The 20,639-nt window shown below is 50.9% G+C and overlaps 1 protein-coding gene across 4 annotated transcripts in view; it reads right to left on the reverse strand.

Annotated features, from left to right (window-relative positions):
* Window positions 1-20,639, reverse strand: part of GRIP2 (glutamate receptor interacting protein 2) — a 50,945-nt gene that overhangs the window by 8,202 nt on the left and 22,104 nt on the right. For 2 of the 4 annotated variants that reach the window (XR_007723588.1, XM_050781613.1), the window contains exons 10-21: window positions 19,521-19,646; window positions 18,829-18,978; window positions 16,069-16,255; window positions 15,443-15,588; window positions 14,553-14,633; window positions 13,218-13,284; window positions 12,970-13,115; window positions 11,001-11,145; window positions 8,731-8,870; window positions 7,973-8,152; window positions 6,779-6,956; window positions 4,721-4,826 (exon numbers count right to left, since the gene is read on the reverse strand). Coding sequence is in view for 3 of the 4 variants with exons in the window: in XM_050781613.1 (XP_050637570.1) it covers window positions 4,721-4,826; window positions 6,779-6,956; window positions 7,973-8,152; window positions 8,731-8,870; window positions 11,001-11,145; window positions 12,970-13,115; window positions 13,218-13,284; window positions 14,553-14,633; window positions 15,443-15,588; window positions 16,069-16,255; window positions 18,829-18,978; window positions 19,521-19,646 (1,652 nt within the window). In the remaining variant the exon portion in view is untranslated. Of the gene's footprint in view, window positions 1-4,720; window positions 4,827-4,873; window positions 5,109-6,778; window positions 6,957-7,972; window positions 8,153-8,730; window positions 8,871-11,000; window positions 11,146-12,969; window positions 13,116-13,217; window positions 13,285-14,552; window positions 14,634-15,442; window positions 15,589-16,068; window positions 16,256-18,828; window positions 18,979-19,520; window positions 19,647-20,639 lie in introns of those variants that run through there. The other 2 variants (XM_050781615.1, XM_050781614.1) reach the window with 2 other exon arrangements.

The following is a 20,639-nucleotide window of genomic DNA, read 5'->3' on the forward strand; positions in this document are numbered from 1 at the left end:
TGAGAACTGGCACAGCGGCTCACACCTGTAATCCCAGAACTTTGGGAGGCCAAGGCGGGCCGATCACCTGAGATCAGGAGTTCAAGACCAACCTGGGCAACATGGCGAAACCCTGTCTCTACTAAAAAAAAAAAAAAAAAAAATTAGCCAAGCATGATGGCACACTCCTGTAGTCCCCAGCTACTCAGGTGACTGAGGCAGGAGAATTGCTTGAACCCAGGAGGTGGAGATTGTAGTGAGCTGATCCGAGATCATGCCACTGACTGCACTCCAGCCTGAGTGACAGAGTGAAACTCCATCTCAAAAAAAAAGAAAAAAGAAACTTGAAGTAAGTCTGTTTACAGGGGTGTCCAAACTACTGGTTTCCCTGGGCCACGTGGGATAATTGTCTTGGGCCACCCATAAAATACACTAACATTAACAATAGCTGATGAGGAAAAAAAAAATCACAAAAAAAATCTCATAATGTTTTAAGAAAATTTATGAATTTGTGTAAAATTCAAAGCTATCCTGGGCTACATGCAGCCCATGGGCCACAGGTTAGATAAGCTTGGTTTAAGATGTGTAGAAAAATAAGAAAAAAAGCAAAAGCCATTAAAAAAAAGACTATGAAGATTTAAAAAAATTGTAGGAATAAAAGATGTAGAACTTAGGCCGGGCGCGGTGGCTCAAGCCTGTAATCCCAGCACTTTGGGAGGCCGAGACGGGCGGATCACGAGGTCAGGAGATCGAGACCATCCTGGCTAACACGGTGAAACCCCGTCTCTACTAAAAAATACAAAAAACTAGCCGGGCGAGGTGGCGGGCGCCTGTAGTCCCAGCTACTTGGGAGGCTGAGGCAGGAGAATGGTCTAAACCCGGGAGGCGGAGCTTGCAGTGAGCTGAGATTCGGCCACTGCACCCCAGCCTGGGCGACAGAGCAAGACTCTGTCTCAAAAAAAAAAAAAAAAGAAAAGATGTAGAACTTGAAACACAGTATCTAAGAAACGGGTTACACAGTAGAATAAATACAGCCAAGGAGAGAATTAGTGAATTGGAAGACAGATTAAGGAAAGCAGCTAGTACACAGTGCAGAGAAAATATGAAAGAAAAGTTAAGAGACATGGAGGGTAGAATGCATGGAGGACAAGTGTCCAACATACTTAACAGAAGGAGACAATAAGAAGGAAGCAATATTATAAATACCATGACTAGGAATTTTCCAGCATAGAAGGCAAACATGAGTCCTCGGACTGAAAAAACATACTGAGTCTATAGTAAGACAAATAAACTCTTACTGAGACACATCAGAGCAAGAGAGCCAGCCATCACAGAGAAAGAAATCCTCAAATCTCCTAGAAAGAAAAGACACAGGACTTTCAAAGGAACAACAGTGAACCTAACAGCAGCAACAATCATTACCAGAAGACGACAGGATAATATCTTCAAAACCCTGAGTAAATGTTTATATTTCATAGTCAACTAAACTATCATTTAAGAGCAGGGGTGAAATAAAGACATTTATAAACTTCTAAATTGATTGGAAAAAATAAAAAAGAAATAAAGACTTTTCAGAACACAGAGCCTAAAGCAGTTTACCACCTAAAGGCCCTCAGTGAAAGACTATCTTAAAGGATGAGCTCAGAAAAAAAGGGGTATGCAAGAAGCAAAGGTGATAACAGAAATTGGTCAAATATTCTGATAAAACCCCATGTTCATGAATTTTGAGCAATTTATAAACGAGTTGGGACATGAGAGGAAGTAGTTTGGAGAGAAGTGAAAGAATTCTATAGTGCCTGTCTTATTCAAGAGGAGGACAAAGGTATTGCTTAGACTTGTTAGAAAAACCAAATTAAGAAAATATATTGAAAATGTAAGGTAAGGCCATGGCCTTCCCTTCAGTGGTCTATCCTAATAATTATTTAGCCATAAAAAGGGATGAATTACTGACATATCCCACAACATCAAGCTAAGTGAAAAAAGCCAGACACAAATAGTCAAATACACACACCACTTTTATGAAATATCCAGAATAGGCTAATCCATAGAGACAGAGTAGATAGCGATTGCCAGGGGATGGGAAGAGGGAGGGATTGGAAGGTAGAAGTTTTCATTTTGGGGTGTTATAAGTGTTCTGGAATTAGATAGTGCTGATGATTACACAACATCGTGAATATAACAAGTCACTAAACTGTACACTTTAAACTGGTTAAAACTGCAAACTTTATATGTTAATTTTATCTTGATAAACAGAAAGCTTACATTAGTATCATTTAAAAGGCACTGGACTAAAATTAAGAGAGACTTAAGAGACATAATAACCAAGCTCCAAGCATGGATTAGACATTGGTTTGGACAAACCAGGGGTAAAGGGCAATTTGGGTCCAACTGACGAAATCCGAATCTGGTCTTGGTATCAGGAAAGATTAAAATATATTGAAATGGAAAAATGAAGTAGCTAGCTAAAAAAGCAGTCTACAAAACAGTACATATGTCATGACTTCATTATCTTAAAAATACATGGCCAGGCATGGTGGCTCAAGCCTGTAATCCCAGCACTTTGGGAGGCCAAGGCGGGTGGATCATGAGGTCAGGAGATCGAGACCATCCTGGCTAACATGGTGAAACCCCATCTCTACTAAAAATACAAAAAACTAGCCGGGCGTGGTGGCAGGCGCCTGTAGTCCCAGCTACTCGGAGGCTGAGGCGGGAGAATGGCGTGAACCCGGGAGGTGGAGCTTGCAGTGAGCCAAGATCGCACCTCTGCACTCCAGCCTGGGCCACACAGCGAGACTCCGTCTCAAAAAAAAAAAAAAAAAAAAAAAAAAAAATACATGTAAACTCATTAACACAGTAATAGTGGTGATCTGTGGGTGGTGGGAATGTTGTGTCCTTATGTTTTATTTTTACTTATTTTTTCATTACTTATTTTGATTCTACTTTGTTTATCCAATTTTGCACCACTCACACGTATCACTTAGGTAATAATAAAAGGTTTCAATGTAAAAACTGAATGTTGAAAGTAGAACAAATGAATTAAAGATAATCACTACAAGAATACAAATAAAATTTAAAATCTCCAAATTGGAGATTGTGGAGAGAGCGAGCAGTAATGAAAAATGTATCAATAGAAAAAAGGAAAGATGGATGATCAGAAGAAGTATAAAGAAAACAGGATAAATAGGAAGTATAAATTATATACTAGAATTAAGTTTAATTATATATTTTTTCAGGTGTACCTCTGATTGAAAGGTTTAATTATATTAGTAGTCACAACAAATATAAATAGACTAAATTCATCTTTAATAAAAAGAGAACCCGCTATGTATAGTATACAACAGAGACACATTTAAAACAATGATACAGTAAATTTGAAAACAAGCAAATTGGCCAGGCACAGTGGCTCACCCCTGTAATCCCAGCACTTTGGGAAGCTGAGGCAGGTGGATCACTTGAGGCCAGAAGTTCGAGACCAATCTGGCCAACACAGTGAAAACCCATCTTTATTAAAAATAGAAAAAATTAGCTGGGCATGGTGGCACATACCTTTAATCCCAGTTACTCGGGAGGCTGAGGCATGAGAATCACTTGAACCCAGGAGGTGGAGACTGCAGTGAGCCAAGATTGCACCACTGTACTCCAGCCTGGGTGACAGAGTGAGACTCCGTCTAAAAAAAAAAAAAAAAGAGAGAGAGAAAAATAAGCAAATTGAAAAAAAAGACAGGCAAATAATCACCAAAATAAATTTAATGAAACAATATTATTATGAGACAAAACAGAATTTAATTTAAGGTGGAAAGTGCATTAGCAAAATTTGGGATGCAGCCAAAGCAATGCTTACAGGTAAATTCATAACTTCAAAAAATACATTATTCAAAAACAAGAAAGACTGAAAATTAAGGCACTAAGAAACCATGAAAAGGATCATGACTTAAACATAAAGTAGAAGGAAGAGAATATCAAAGCTAAACAAACAAATGAATAAAATAGAAAATAATAAAGCCAAAAACGTGTTCTTTGAGAAACCTGGTAATTGGCTGGACTAATGGAGAGAAAAAAAACGACCCCAATTGACAATATTAGGAATAAAAAGGGGCAAAAGCGCAGATAAAATAGAGATTTAAATAAAATAAAATTGCTCTCAGAGTGGAAGCTTGGGATATGACTTAGCAAGATCCTCTCTGGATCCTCCTGGACAGCTTGTTCTATGCACTGAACAATACTGACCTTACACAAAGCCACATTCACCTCTGGTTTCCCACAGCCCCTTATCTTCTGTCGTCACTGATGTCAACACTCACACACTTCCACAGGGCGTGCCCACAGCCACATTCATGTATCACACGCACATACACAGATACTAAAACTGCCCCTGTGCAACTACATGTGCACACTCAGACACACGTGTTCTGAAATACACTCTGCAAGTGTGCATGCATGAGCATGTTCACATGCATGCATACACATACGCTCCCAATGTACCCATGATGATGTCACACATATTTCATGTCCACACAGATAATGTGTAGTACCACGGTGCTCTCAATCACACTTGCACATGAGTCCATGCACAGTCTGTAAATATGTGAAGACACCTTTTCCCAGAGGGTGCCCAGGTGAGTGCATACATACACGTTACACATGAGCATGATACCATCAACATGCCTGCCTCCCATTGCACACACACCAGAGTAAACAGCCCCGGGTGCCCCTTGAAGGCCTGCAGGGCAGGCGGCCATACCTCCAGTTCCCTCAGCAGCTCTGACTGACCACATGACTCCAGGTCTTCGAGAGCTTCTCCAAACACACGCCAGAAGCCCTCCTCTCGGGCAGGGCCAGGGGCTGGGCTGTAACGTAGGAACCAGAGAGCGTCAACTCCTGGCAGGCGGGTGGGCGGGCTGGGGCCTGAGGAGTCTTCGGGGCCCCAGGGCCCAGCGTTGGGCTCGAGGGGCCATAGGGTGGGTGGGCGGGCAGGCAGGCGAGCATCCTCGGTGGCAGTTCTGGGGCCCCGGGGCAGTGGTTGGTGACACAGAATAGGGGAAAGACGCAGTTAGGGGTGACCAGGACTGTCGGTGGCCAGTTAGAACAAGGGCAGATGAGACGGGGTGGAGAGCGGTGACACAGGATGCCTAGGAAGAGAGACAGAGGACAAACAGACGAACAAACAGAGAGGAGATCCATGGTGTAGCCCCAGAGGACGGCCCCTGGCCCCACCCAGACACACGGCACCGTGGGACAGTGACAGGGACAGAGCTGGAGCCAGCAAGGACACAGATGGATGGAGGGGATGATATATCTGTGCTGGGGAAGGGTCGAGACCACCCATAACGCCCATCGCAGGTTGTACGAGTCTGTTATCAGTTCCAACAGAGTCTCAGAAAGTTCACAATTCACATTTTTCGCACTTCACAAAGCCACTTGCCAATTACAAAGACCTCAATGGTTACAAGGCATGCTGCGATTTACAAAGCACTTGCACTTTTTCTTTTTTTTTTTTTTTTTTGAGACAGAGTTTCACTCTGTTGCTGAGGCTGGAACGCAGTGGTGCGATCTCGGCTCACTGCAAGCTCCGCCTCCCAGGTTCTCACCATTCTCCTGCCTCAGCCTCCCAAGTAGCTGGGACCGCAGGCGCCCGCCACCACGCCTGGCCAACTTTTTGTATTTTTAGTAGAGGCGGGTTCCACCATGTTAGCCAGGATGGGCTCGATCTCCCGACCTCGTGATCCGCCTGCCTCGGCCTCCCAAAATTCTGGGATTACAGGCGTGAGCCACTGTGCCCGGCCAGCACTTACTCTTTTACAAAGGCGCGCGAGCTTTGCTCTCTTAGGGAGCTTAGGAATGAGGATGTGTTGCCTCCTTCCCTTTCCATGTTACAGATGAAAAGACAGAGGCTGAAGGACACTTGCTCCATTCAAGTCAATTTCACAAGCATTTCCTGAGCTAAGTCCTCTGCTGGGCACAGGGATATGGAGGAGAATAAAGTGTGGCCCCTGTTCTTACACAGCTGGAGATTCATTTGCAAAATATGTCTGAGCACCTACTAGGGCCACACATGGAGCTGGGGTGCCATGCAGTAGAGATGACAGCCAAGTAATTAGCCAGATAGACACAAGGTGGTTTGGCTACCAGGAGACTTGTAAGAGCAGCTGTGGGTACCAGGAGGGAGGGAGGAATCCCTTCTGCCTGAGAAAGACAGGGAAGCTGCCCAGAGGCAGGGGAATTTGAGCTGAGTTTTGAGGGATGAGTAGGGATTTTCCAGGAGAGACCAGGAAAAGGCATTGAGGCAGAAGGAACCGCCTGATCAAAAGCACCACGATGAGAAGGTGGCCTGGGCCGGATGAGGAACAGCATTTCTCCACAGCCTGCTCTCTGCAGGAGCCTTCTCCAGTGGCTGAGCCACTCAGAGCCACTCAGCACAGCCCAGGTCTGGTGCCGGTGGGCTGAGGGCCCTTGCAGGAGGCCATCAGGCCATCTGGGGTAAGTCAGGTGAGCCTGAGTTCAAGTTCTGAGTCTGCTGCTGCTCTTCTGAGAACAGGAGATGCCCAAAGTTGGGAAGGGCCAACCAGGCTGCTCTCCACCTCCTTACCTTCGTCCCTGCCATGCCCTCCACCAATCCACCCTTCCCTCTGTCTCAGCCTGGCTGAGGTGGCTCTGCTCAGTGCTTCTCTCCCAGGAGGCACCCCTCCTCAGGAGCCCGCCAAGACTCTCCATTCCCCCACCACTTTGGCATGGGCACCCTCACCCACCCCAGCCAAGACACTATGACTCCCTCCTCCTTCACGGTGCTCCCACCACAGACCTCGTTGGCGGCTCCCAATCCTCCTCCTCCTCCTCCTCCTCTGGAAAGCTCTCGTCAGCTGGGGTTGGGGTATAGCTCGTCCTCCGGGGCTCGGTGGTGGGGGGGCTGCTCCTCAGCCGGCCAGGCCTCCACTCCTGGGGGGTCACGCCCCGGGCTGCTGCCTGTGGTGTATAGGACCCTGGTGGTGGAGAGAGGGCCTCTGTGTTCTCTGCGGCCTTACTTGCCCTCCTGCCTGCCCCATTTCCAGCTGTGCTGAGTGACCCTGGGGAGGTCTTTGCTCCTCTCTGGGCCTGCGTCTACACAGCCCTCTGAGGGCCTCTGCCTCCCAGAATCTCCCTGGAGCTCCTGGTCATCCAGAAGTTAATGCCCAGGGCTCTGCGACTCTGTCTCAACTCCATCGGCCTGGGCTTGGCCATCACCCTGCCAGGGAAGGAGGCTGAACATGTGGCTCCCCCTCCACTTCCTGCCCTTGGGAGCTCTGAAGGTCCAGTCCCAGGGAGTGAGCTGAGAGATGCTGACAGAGAGCTGGAGATGGGGAAGCTGAGGCCCAGGGAGGGCAGGTGTCCACAGGCAAGAATGGGCTGGCAGCCACCTACAGCCCGTAGAGGCATCACCCCCCTCACCCCCTCAGTCCTCTGAGTTGGACCATGGGGAGTTCCAGTGGCTCTGGGTCATTGAGGCCAGCTGGTCACCCACCAGACTCAGATGCCTCCCTGAGGCCATCTCCGGGTCTCAACATGCATTGGCTGGGGAGGGAGCCCCAGAGGTGTCTGCCCCACGTTGGGTCTTGTAGGCTGGGGTGGGAGGGGGCTTTTGGCCTCCCTATTTTCAACTGGATGGAATGAACATTGTTGAGCACCCACTGTGTGCCAGACACTGGGCTAGGAAGGAAGGAAACAGTAGAAGAAAGACCAACTTTGTCCATAACTTCACAATGGGGAAAGCTAAGCAGCCAGCATGGGACCCATGGTTCTAAATCAAGAGATATGGCTGCAGCCCATGCTCCCAGGAGCAAGGGGCCCTGAGAGCAGCTTATGGAGCCAAATCAGGTCTTCCTTCAGGAAGGGCCCCTAAAGGATGCCAGGAGAGGAGAACAGGAGGGAGGAACAGGCAAACGAATAGTCCTGCACAGGCCCAGCAGCTGGGGTGGCCTAGAGAGAGCGTGTCACTTGTCCAAGAGCCCCAAGGTGTTACCTGGGCCCCCAAAGCCACCCTCTGTGGCCGAGCTGTCCCAAGACTCCACAGCACTGTCCACACTGGGCACAGCCGGTGAGAAGCGGGCTGTTGGCAGTCCTCCTTTCAGGGCCTCTGCTGGGTCCTCATCAGCATCGCTGGTCTCACTGAGGCTGCCCGACTTGCGGGGTAGGAGGGGGCCTGGGAGGAGAGGGAGGTGTCACTTCTGACTTCAGAGACACTCACAGTGAGCCTGTTTCTGCATTTCAGCCTGGTCTGGAAACTCACAGGCAGCAAGCCCTTCTGAGCTGACATATGGCTGTGGCACACTAATAAGCAAACCTGTTTCACAGATGGGAAAACTGAGGCTCGGGGAAGCTGAGCAGCATGCCGGAGATCACGCAGTGAGCACCAGTGGAGCCTGGATTAGCTCAGGCCCCTTCCACTGCCTATGGTGGCCTTTCTACCACGGCATGGGGACATATTCAGGGGCAACTGAGGAATGCATGAGTTATGGCCATGAAGCATACACACGTGAGCACCTTAAGAGGCAGGAAGTAATGAAGAACAGGGCTCGGACCCAGATTCTGCCCCATGCCAGCTGTGTGGCCTTGGGCTCATCACTCCCCTCTCTGAGTCTTATCTCCTTTGCCGTCGCAGGCCCACCTCCACAGGGCTGCAGTGAGGACTCTGTGAGGGTGTGCAGGCAAAGCCTGGCACAGAGGGATTGCCCTTCCTAAACCTGCTGGGTGGCTCCCAGGGCATGAAGGGAATCTCACGGTCTAGTTGCTTCTTGATCTTCAGTGTGACGGTCTCTCCAGCCACCTGCAGGAGGTGGATGGCTTCGCTCAGCGGCCGGCCCTTGAGGCTAACGCTGTTGATGGCCAGAATGCGGTCCCCCACGTGGATGGCACCAGTCCTGAGGAGTGGATGCAGGGCAGAGAAAGGGAGTTAGAGACTCAGGGCCTCAGAGTGGTGGTCTGCCCTCAGGGAACCCAGGAGAGTCACAAGGCAGAAGTCTGGCTGACCCCAGTTAAACCCAGCTGCCAAAAACAAAACAAAAGCCACAAGTATGATCTTGGATCACATTAATAGAGATATAAAATCTAGAACCTGGGAGGGGATTCCCACCTGACTGTAAAATTAGGTTCTGGAACCAGTGTCCAGCACAGGTTTTGAGAATGGTTTGAATCCCACATACTAGCTGCCAAATACTTGCTATGTGATCTTGGGCCAGTTTCTTAAACCCCCAAGCTTCAGTTTCTTCATCTGTAAAATGGGGGTGGTAATACTAATTTTATTATCAAATCATAACTGAGGAGTGAATGAATGGAATGGATTCCTACTTCCCTCCAGCAGACACCCTTGGTAGCCATTGCCCCTTCCTGGGCCTCAGTTTTCCCACCTGGAGAATGGGCATAATCACCAGCACCCAGCAGACCTCACAGTGGGGCATGAAGTGCTGGCGAGGCCAGGCAGCAGCACTGCTGTGGCCCAGTGGTTTTCTACCTGGACACCCATTACAATGACCTGAGGAGCTTTTTGAAAATGTAGGTGCCTGGGCCCCACATCTGACCAATTAAATAGTACCTGTGGGGGTGGGGCAGGAAGGTGATTCTGAGGAGCAGCCAGCGCTGAGCAGGGAAGAAGCTGTAGCAGGCGCTCAGAGTGACCTGAGCCAGGTAGAGGAAAAGGAGGCAGAGGACTAGGTTGGGGATCTTGAACCCCTGGGGCTGTAGATGTCACCCCAGATGGGAGTTCCTGGAGAGTCATGCTTGGGCATTGCCCTGCACTTCCCCGGGGACGAGGGCAGTGAGTGAGGCAGGGAATGGTGGGTTCAGGGAGGGGACCAGAGCTGTGGTGTCCAGTATGGGAGCCACCAGCCACAGGTGGCTGCTGAACCCCTCAAATATGACTGCCCTAATTGAGATGTGCTGAAAGCAGAAGATTCACACCAGACATGGAAGATGTAATATTAAAAAGAATATAAAACATGTTCTTAATGGTTTTTATGTTGATTACATGTTGAACTAAACATATATTTAAGATGAATTTCATTTCTTTTTGCTTTGCAAATGTGGCTACTAGAAAGTGTCTGATTAAATTTGTGGTTCAAATTATATTGCAGTTGGACAGCACTGAGCTACATCAGCCCGGCGAAGGCAGGAAGGTTGTCTGTACAGCCCCAGCATCCAGGACAGAGGGGCCAGGCACACAGTAGGTGCCAGCACATGCTGGAATTGTTGAAGACATTGGGGTCAGAAGGTCCCACACCGACCTCTACAGTCTGCCAGGTGTCCAGCAGGGGGTGCTCCAGGAGCAGGGTCCAAGCCCCAGAATCCCTCCCATCCTCTCCCCACCCAGCGAGCCACTGCCCCTCCTGGGCGGTGCCCTCCTTTGGGACGCCTCCTGCCCCTGCAGCCCCCACCAGGCTCTCCTTTTACAGCCCGCTCGTCGCTGTGCTGGGAGCTCATCGCTTCCTTGCCTGCTGGATTCATCCTTGCCCAGCTAGGGGGAGAAGGCTCGATCTCACCCACACTGGGGGTCGGGTTCCATCTCTGACCTCCACCTCACCCTGGGACAGGGCCCCATTCTTACAGCTCCCTCAGCTGCCACAGTTTCAGAGTCTAGGGGCAGCAGGGACAGTCCCCCAATGCCTCAGGAAAGCCCTAGGCAGTGCTGGGACCAGGGTACTGGGGCACTGCCCCATCCTATTCCACACACAGCAGGCGCTCCAACTAGCCTTGCAGGGCTGACCTTCCAGACACAGGTAGGGAGGGGGCAGGAAGATGCACACACCTTGGCCCAGTGCTTACCTGGGGCCAGGAGGTCTGCTGGGGTGTGGGCCTCTGCCCTGGCAGGCAGGGGCTGACACTCATTTTACAAATGCAGACCTGAGTCTCAGAGAGGGCAAGTGACTGGCCCGATGTCACCCACAGTGTCAATGTTGGAACAGAGGTCAGAATCTTGCTTGGCTTTGCCACAGCCCCAGCTCTTGCTTCCTGTGTTCCCTGAGCCCACCATGTGTCCCCACAGAGCCCCAGCTCACCTCTCAGCCAGGCCACGCTTGGTGAGGCCTGAGATGACAATGGGGTCAAAAGGTTCCTCCGTGCCTGAAATGGTGATGCCCAGGGGGCCCCCATAGCGCTTCAGCTCCACTGTGTAGCTGACAGCACCCGTGGTCTCCAGCTCGTCTGTAAGCACAGGGACCCATGAGGAGGAGGCCCCCGAGGGGCAGGACCAGGAGCTGGGGGTACCCCCAGCTCCCTAAAGCCTTGGCCTCACTCACTCATACTTAGTTATTCATTCATTCACCCAGTCACTCATGCTCTGATCTCATGTAGCACAACCTGGGGACCCTGAGGCCATCTTCTGCCCAAATACCAGTAAAGAAAAGAAACATCGGCCGGGCGCGGTGGCTCAAGCCTGTAATCCCAGCACTTTGGGAGGCCGAGATGGGCGGATCACGAGGTCAGGAGATCGAGACCATGCTGGCTAACACGGTGAAACCCCGTCTCTACTAAAAAAATACAAAAAATTAGCCGGGCGAGGTGGCGGGCACCTGTAGTCCCAGCTACTCAGGAGGCTGAGGCAGGAGAATGGCGTGAACCCAGGAGGTGGAGCTTGCAGTGAGCTGAGATCCGGCCACTGCACTCCAGCCTGGGCAACAGAGGGAGACTCTGTCTCAAAAAAAAAAAAAAAAAAAAAAAGGAAACATCACACGTCACCTACAATAATGACAACATTGATGCCAAGAAACAATGGTCTCTTTTCCTCCAGCAGCCAGCAGGAAGCGAAGGGAACCCCGATCATATTTTTTTTTTTTTTTTTTTTTTTTTTTTTTTTTTGAGATGGAGTCTCGCTCTGCCACCCAGGCTGGAGTGCAGTGGCCGGATCTCAGCTCACTGCAAGCTCTGCCTCCCGGGTTCACGCCATTCTCCTGCCTCAGCCTCCCGAGTAGCTGGGACTACAGGCGCCCGCCACCTGCCCGGCTAGTTTTTTGTATGTTTTAGTAGAGACGGTTTTCACCGTGTTCGCCAGGATGGTCTTGATCTCCTGGCTTCATGATCCGCCCGTCTCGGCCTCCCAAAGTGCTGGGATTACAGGCTTGAGCCACCACGCCCGGCCCTTTTTTTTTTTTTTTTTTTTTTTTTTTTTTTTGAGACAGAGTCTTGCTCTGCTGCCCAGGCTGAAGTGCAGTGGCATGATCTCAGTTTACTGCTGTACCTCTGCTTCCAGGGTTCCAGTGATCCTCCCACCTCAGCCTCCCAAGTATCTGGGAGTACAGGCATGCATCACCCAGCTAATTTTTGTATTTTTTGTAGAGATGGGGTTTTGCCATGTTGCCCAGGCTGGTCTCAAACTCCTGGGCTTAAGTGATCCACCCACCTTGGCCTCCCAAAGCGAAGGGTGTACAGGTATGAGCCATTGCACCTGGCCCAACTTTTCTTTACAAAAAGAAATCTACCTCCTACAGTAACCTTCTTTCACAGAGTCAGAGTTGGTGACTTGAAGACTGCCCCTTTGAATCAGGGATTCGCTTTCCAGTTGGCACAGTCCTCACCAGTCCCTTTTGCCTCTCCAATTCATACAGCTTTTCTCACTCATTTGTATCACTATCTGGCTTCAGTGGGGCCTGAGTCTGTAGTCCTTGCTTATCCACTCATAGCCTGCCACTCAAAAGGGCAGCCTTGCTCTTCCCTTGCCCTACCTACTCATCTGTCCACCAGCTGCACCCAGTAGGTCTCCTCTGCCAGGCTTGGTGCTAGACATGGAGGCTACAGGAGTGTCTCAAACTCCTGTCCATCTCACAGAGGCTCTGGAGGGCCCCAGACGCCGGGGACAGTGAGAAGTCTGTGGTGTTGCCCCCTCCTTCATTAGTTCAAAATTCCAGCCAGCCTTCAGCAGCACCCACCACCCTCCCTTCCTCGGCCAGAGGGAGCCCTGAATTGCAAGCTGAGAGCCCACTGGTCAAAGGGTGGGCCTCTGGAAGTAGGAGGGCAGTGTGAGGGCCATACCAGAGTTGTCCTCGTCCTTCCGGATCTTCAGCTTCACCAGGTCCTCGCACTGCCGCAGGATTTGCACGGCGTCCTCCATGGGGCAGTTGTCCAGGCGGATGTTGTCGATGGCCAGCAGCTTGTCACCTGGCTCCAGGGTGCCCGTCCTGCATGAGTAGTGGGGAGAGGGGATGGAAGGAGCTTGGTGCATGCAGGTGCCATACTCACCGCTGTTGGCTACTTCCCCTCCTGTGCCCCAGGGCCCCTACCTGTGTGCCACACTGCCTTTCTTGATGTCGGAGATGATCAGGGGCTCCCCTCGCTTCCTGCTAGCCGCTGGAGGAAAAGAGGCCGTGAATCTGACCTTGGTGGCCTCAGCCTGGGGTGGGGTGGCGAGGCCCAGGGGTCTGAGTGTGGACTCGGAGTCAATGGTCCTACTCACATTCTGATCCCACTGCTTCCTGGCTGGGTGACTGTGAGCAAATCAGCTCACTTCCCTGTGCCTCAGTTTCCCCCCGTAAAATGGGGGTGGCACTGCAGACCTCATGGGGATGTGGTGAGAGTAAATCAGATAACGCAGGCACAAGATCTAGCATGGCCCTTCCAATGCCAGCTCTTCTTTCCTCCTGCTCCGCCCATCCCCCAGCAAACTGCGAGCTCTTTGTGGAGAGGGGCTGTCCGCTTGGTGCCTGTTCCCAGCACCGGGCTCGGGGTTAGCACCCAGGCTCTATTGTGTGCTCGGGGAGGGGACACAGAAGTGAACAAAACAGACAGCAGTCTCTCCCTGCCCTCCTGGAGCTGGCACTCCAGTGGTGGTCACAATCAACAACATTTAAACGTTGATGAAGTGAGCTGCGGAGAAACCTGAGAAACGGGCCTGTGTCGAGGGCGGTAAATGTTCAGTCAGGTGGTCGGGGAAGGCCTTGTCAAGTGACATTTGAGCAAAGACCTGAAGGAGGTAGGGAAGAGGCCAGAGGAACAGTCTCAGATGCAAAGGCCGAGAGGCAGGAAGGGGCAGTTATGGCAGGGAGCAGCCAGGCCGGCTGCGGCTGGAGGGCTTGAGTTGGGGAGAGTCAGGAGATGAGGTCAGAGGTCATGGGGTCCAGAGCACTGGGGCCAGAGGCCTTCAGCTTTTACTCAGAATAAGTTGGGAGCCACGGAAGGGCTTTCCCATGCTCACCCATTCTACGTTTTTCTTCTGCACTCCTCATTTTCATTCCTTTGACAAACATGAATTAAGCACCTACTGTGTTCCAGGCCTTTGCTGGGCTCTGGGAACACAGAAGTAGGCAGAAAACCAAACCCAGCCTGCACATTTGTCACCTTCCAAAGTTCTCTCACCATGGGCCCCCCACAAGCCCCCCGGGAGACCCACGAGGCCAGGGGACTCCCATGGTGCAGAACGGGAAGCTGAGGCTTTGGGAAGCTGGGGTCTTGCTGAGAACACGCAGCTGGGTCCCACGGAAGCCAGCCTCCCCACACCCCCAAGCCTTTTCCTTGGGCCCTGCAGGGTGTCACGCCATGGAAATGCTGGTCCAAGCTTGGAGAGCTCTTTCTCCCCAGCAGGTGAGCTGGCTCCCGGGCAGGCGGCGGGGCAGACTCACAGCTGATGACGATACCCAGCTCCACACCACGCTTCTTGGGCAGCTTCACATGGAACGTGCCACTGCTTGGGATGACGGACTCTGGGGTGGATGGACATAGACCGGCGTGAGGACCAGAGGAGGAGCCTCACGAATCCCAGCCCCATGCCCATTCTGGCTGTGCTAGGAGGGACCCCAAAAGTCACAGTCCTAATCCCATCCTCCTGCTTCCTCCCAACAAAGGAGGAAACTGAGGCAGAGTGAGCTGACAGATTTGCTCAAAACAACTGACTCGCTCTAGTCAGACCCACCAGAGTCGGGGCTGGAACCAGGCCTCATGCCTGTCAGCTGGTGTGGTGGGCGGGAAGGGAGCTCCCCACAGCCTAACAACCCGGTGTGAATCTAGCATATATTTCCTGAGCACCTACTATGTGCCAGGCCGTGGCTGGGTATTTTCACGTTTTCATTTCTCTTGGGCGTATGTCTCACCTAACCTGAGTACCACCCCTATAGGGAAAAGATTCTATCCACTATTTACAGATGGGGAGACAGAGTGGAGGGACTCTTCTGTCCAAAGCCACACAGTGTCGAGATCACAGAAGCAGAATTCTGACCCAAACTGTTGTTCGAGGTTCTTTGCCTAACCCATGCTGAGAAGGAACTTGGAGTATTTTCAGCTCCCCATCCCCATCCCCACTCGGTCCTGCCCCTCTGCAAAAGTTGCCTTGTGTGGAAACTTCTCCCTCCCACGCCAAGGCCTCCCTTCCCACCATAAGCTGCAAAGCCCCTGGGAGAAGGGCACTGAGCACAGAGGGGGATAGGGTGGAGCGTTTGCACCCACAAGGCAGGATAAAGAGAGGAGGGGTGCAGGGCCCTGAAATATGAGGAGGAAGCTCGAGCCACTCACTCACCCGCCACATCGAACTCCACCTCTAGCACGACCTTGTGGGCCAGTGCGGCGTCCCGAAGGAGCTGGTTGGCTTCCTCCATAGTCCCGTCCTCGGTGGCGATGCCATTGATAGACAGGACACGGTCCCCTATCTGCAGCAGCCCACACCTTTACCCAGGGGGCCCGGCAGAGAGAAGAGGCTCCGTGACAGGTCCACTGGGAGAGAATGTCATGCAGGGCAGGACTGAACCTGGGCCCCACCTCCTGGCCTGGGGTGACTCTCAGCTCTGCCCTGGCCCACCTGTGTATCCTCAGGAATGTGGCTAAGGGCTGGACCTTGCTGGACCTCAGTTTCTCTGTTTGTCCAATGGGAATGATGCCATGAGCCTTACAAGACGTATATACAGGGGACTCTGCCTTCAGGCAGACAGAGGTTCAAGCCTTGGGATTCCATGGGTAAGCTGCGTAATCCTGGGCAAGTGAGTTAGCTTCTCTGAACCTCAGTTTTCTCATCTGTAAAATGGGGCTGGTGCTGGGGCTGATGCAACGGTTAAGTGATGTGCTTGTGAAGCTAGGACTTGGTGCTGTGACTCAGTTTCTCTCAGTTGGAGAGTGGCAGGCTCAGTAGGGAGGGGGCAGGAGGCTCACCTCTCAGCCGGGCTGTCAGGCTCGATGAAGCACACGAGGGGTGGGGAGGACAGGGTCTCCGTGGCGAAGATGCCGCCCTGGAGCTGGAGGCCAAAGCCGCTGAGGGGGTCTCCGCAGAGCACGACCTCCGTGGTCTCCGTGTGCACAATCTGCCCGCCCGGCCCCACTGTGCTGGAGGCCAGCGACACTGTAGGACAGGTGGGCCCAGCATTCAGGTGAGTTGCCCCACCGAGGTCTTCCTGCCAGGGCCTGCCCATCCCGGGGCCTGAGGCACTGGAGCCAGAGCGCAAGGAAGTGGGAGCCCTGACTCAATCTGGGACCAGGCTAGATCACAGCCCACTCTGAGCCTTGGCTTCCTCATCTGAACAATGGGATCGTGATTCCCACCTCGTGGGGTGCGGCAAGGACTAGGGAAGATAGTGGCTGGGACTGACTGTCATGCTGTAAAACAGGTTCTAGGAGTAGTGTAATTTTATTATATTATTGTGCTGTGATCTACTGTAGTATCTATTATATTATGTCACTCTGCTTTTTGGTAAGAGCTTTATTGAGATATAATTTACATACCACAGTAGTCACCTATTTAATGTGTACAATTCAATGGTTTTTAGTGTATTCACGGTTATGCAAACATCACCACAACGCATTTGAGAGCATTTCATCAACTCCAAAAGAAACCCTGTTCCCTTCAGCCACTCCTGAAGATCTTCCTATGTCCCCTAGCCCTAGGCAACCACGAATCTACTTTTATCTCTGGATTTGCCTGTTCTGGGCACTTTATATAAACAGAATCATGCACCACGTGGCCTTTGTGACTGGTTGCTTTCACTTGGCATAATGTTTTCAAGTTCATCCATGCTTTGCAGGTATCAGAATTGCATTCCTTTTTGTGGCTGAATAATATTCCATTGTATGGATATACCACATTTTGTTTATCCATTCATCCATTGGTGGATACTACATTCCTTCCAGCATTTGGCTACAGGGAATAATGCTACTATGAACATTCATGTATAAATTTTTAGATGGAGATGACACGTGTTTCATTTCTTTTGGGCATATACCTAGGAGTGGAATTGCTGGGTGACATGGCAACTCTATCTTTAACTATTTGATGCATAACGTTATTTAATAAATATTGTTTTACCTTCCATATGTGAAATATATTTGCATCATTAATATGAATCTTGGAAGTAATTTATTATTAAACAAAATTTATTTAGTATTTTATTTTATTACTAATTATATTATTGTCATATATTATTAAATTATACTGTATGTTATACATTACAAAATGTGTAATATGTTATGTTTTTAGGTATATTGTGTTTTTATATGTATTTATTTATTTATTTTAAAACAAGGTCTCACTGTGTTGCCCAGGGTGGCTCACCAGCAGCATCATCTTGGCACACTGCAACCTCCGCCTCCCAGGTTCAAGTGATTTTCCCACCTCCAGAGTAGCTGGGATTACAGGCGTGCACCACCATACTCGGCTAATTTGTTGTATTTTTGGTAGAGATGGAGTTTCGCCATGTTGGTCAGGCTTGTCTCGAACTCCTGGCCTCAAGTGATCTGCCCACCTCGGCCTCCCAAAGTGTGGGGATTACAGGCGTGAGCCACCATGCCTGGCCTATTTTTTCCTTTTCACTACTATATCCCCAGTGATAAAAATGGTACGTAAGAGGTCAAATTTTTTGGTTGAATTACTTAATAAATTATTATCAATAGTAATAATGATAGTACTTTCTTAGTTACACATCCTAGGAAGGAGACAGGTAGAAGAGTCACAAGAGCCTCCAGTCTCCACATCCCCTGCCTACGAGCAGCACTTCTGCATCTTTTCACCTCCATATTCCTCACTTTCGTGGCCAGGAAAGATGCTTAGTAGAGGTATATTTTATCTCTGATTCTGAAATCTCTTTCCCATTTCCCCTTGGCTGCCAGGAAGTATAGAACCATACTTAGCTTTTTTCAGACACCAGGTGACCTGTACTCATCTCTTCTTTCATCTGGTTCTATCTCAAAGGGCCAAGTTTGATCTTCTGTCCTTCCTGGAGGCCTCTGCAGCTCATGTGGCAGGAGGCTGAGAACCCTTTGTGCATCAACAAAGGAAAGACTCTTCCCAAGAAGGGTTTTGAAATTTTAAGCATTATTGTGTTTTGCCACTTCCACATGGCTCCTGCCTTATCATTCACTACTATTTGTCTTCTATTGATTTACTTTTCTTAATATGTAAATATCTTCGTTTCAAAAGGGAAATTTTGAATAATAAATAAGCAGAGAAGTAAGACTGGAAATTATTACATTCTGGACAGCTAGTCTCAGGCCATGTCTTTCTCTTAGGGGAAATTAACAAATGGCAGTAAGGTGGTAAGGATATAGTAATGCAGCACTGAGACTTTATCCATGAATGAATCAGGACTGAATGGCAAAAAATGTGAAATCTTCACGCAAATCTGAAAAGACTTCCTTTCCTCAAGGACTTTATCACCAAGTCCTAGGAATTTTTCATAATAAAAATACAAGAATAAGAGTGTACAAAGTAACTGGCACCCCTCAGTGGTCCTCTTGTGCAGTGCACAACCTGCCCAGCCATCCATGACAGCCTGGTGTTCCAGTCATGTTATTTGACATTCCCACACATACACCTGGAGCTCTGCCCAAAATACCTCCCCTCGCCCCGACATACACCCTTTGGCAAGCCTCACTCTCAGACATACAGGCAGCCCAAGGAGGAGGGAAGAGACCACGGCTTACACGAGCTCTTGTGCTCCCTTCTTCGCTGCCTTCTCCGCCCCATTGTAGTTCGAGGACTCATGGGCTGGGATCCACGGGGAAGGGTGCTGGGGTTGTTGCAGGAAAAGGCGTGGTTCAAGGTCGGCGAGGAAAAGGGAGTTGAAGACAAGGCTGGGGAGATGAGAGCACAGCCCCGTGAACCCCAGCCGAGGCTCTCCACCCCGCCACACAGTGGGTGCTGGGAAGCCACCCAACCACAGGGAGAGATGGGGATGCCTTCCCCCTTCACATCAGTTACTCATGGTGTGACCTCAGGCAAGTCTCTTTCCTCTCTGGGCCTCAAAGACTGTAGGGTTTCCATAGACCCTGTGAAACTCAGCTACTAGGGACAAGGGCCAATCTCGCCACTGGAATGCTAGATGACAATGGGGCAGGTCACCTAACCTCTTCTTTTGTTTTTTTTAGTTGAGGTCTTACTCTGTCACCCAGGCTGAAGTGCAGTGGTGTGATCTTGACTCACTGCAGCCTCAACCTCCCAGGCTGAAGCGATCCTCCGGCCTCAGCCTCTTGAGTGGCTGGGACAACAGGCGTGCATCAACACACCTAGCTCCCTAATCTCTGAGTCTGAGTTTCCTTCCCTTAGACAACAGGCATCACCCCTCCCTAGGAAAGGCTACAAGACTGGCCGAGCTACAGCAGGGCAGGCACATTACATCGACTTTGGTCCTGGCCAGCAGGTGTGGCCCAGGTGGGCATCCTGCAGTGGCCGGGCCGGGGGCTGTGGCAGGAGGGCACGCAGGGGTCCCAGCGGTGCAGCTGCTCACTCCTCTGCACTTTCACTGTAGCCAGCGGAGAAAGAGGAAAGAGAGGTGCAGGTGTTAGTGGCTGAGGGCACTAGGAAGCCAGGAAAGCAGGAACCAGAAGATCCTCGCGCTTCCCCTGAGCCAGGCAAGGCACTTAGTAATCTGCTCACGTGTCCCAGACGCCTATGATGTGCTGGGCACTGTGTTCAGAGTGCAGCTGCTGCCACGTGGCAGCCTGAGAGGCAGGGACAGGAGAGGGAAAGGAGGCCAGGCCGAGGCCCACTGCTGGGAGGTTGTGGAGCAGAGATTTGAACACAGGCATCCTGCCCTGGAGCCAGAGAGGTTTACAGCTATGAGTGCTGCCCATGAAGTTTCTCCAAGAAAGAACTGGTGAGGAGTGCAGCTGGCAGACAGTGTCCAGCTGCAGCACTCTGGGGATATGCAGTGGCTCTGCAGCCCAGACAGCCTCAGCCAGTGGCTGAGCGCCAGGGGCACTAGGGCCTGGCTATTTCTGCCCCACGCTGGACTCTCCAGGACTGCCTTTGCTCCAGGGCTCCCTGCTGGGTTGGCCAAGGCTGAAGTGCACCACGGGCTGAGGCTGCTCCCCGTTCCCAGGCTGCAACCCTTCCCAGCCTTATCCACAGTGAATTCTTTGCACTTCTGCTCCAAGTTCCCAGGGAACACCCCCGCCCCGACCCCCTAGGAGACCCTGCTTCCTCCACCTGATCCTCCAAACTGACCACCATACAACACCTCTTCCCAGACTGCCCCAGGCCAGCTCTCCTCTTGCACTGATGGACAGGTGAGGACTCAACAGTCTCAGCCAATTGATTCTGTCTCCTTGAGCCACATCTCCACAGACCCCTCCCCAGGGCTTGGCCCACTCTGGAGTCAGTTGCCTAGGTCAAATCCCAGCTCTGTCACTGACCAACTGTGGGACCTGGAGGAGTCACTTGGCCTGTCTGTGCCTCAGTGTTATACCTGTAAAATGGGACAAAGAGAGTGGCCACCTCCTAGGGTAATGGGGAG

Source organism: Macaca thibetana, chromosome 2 (assembly GCF_024542745.1).
Source record: "Macaca thibetana thibetana isolate TM-01 chromosome 2, ASM2454274v1, whole genome shotgun sequence".
NCBI lineage: Eukaryota > Metazoa > Chordata > Mammalia > Primates > Cercopithecidae > Macaca > Macaca thibetana.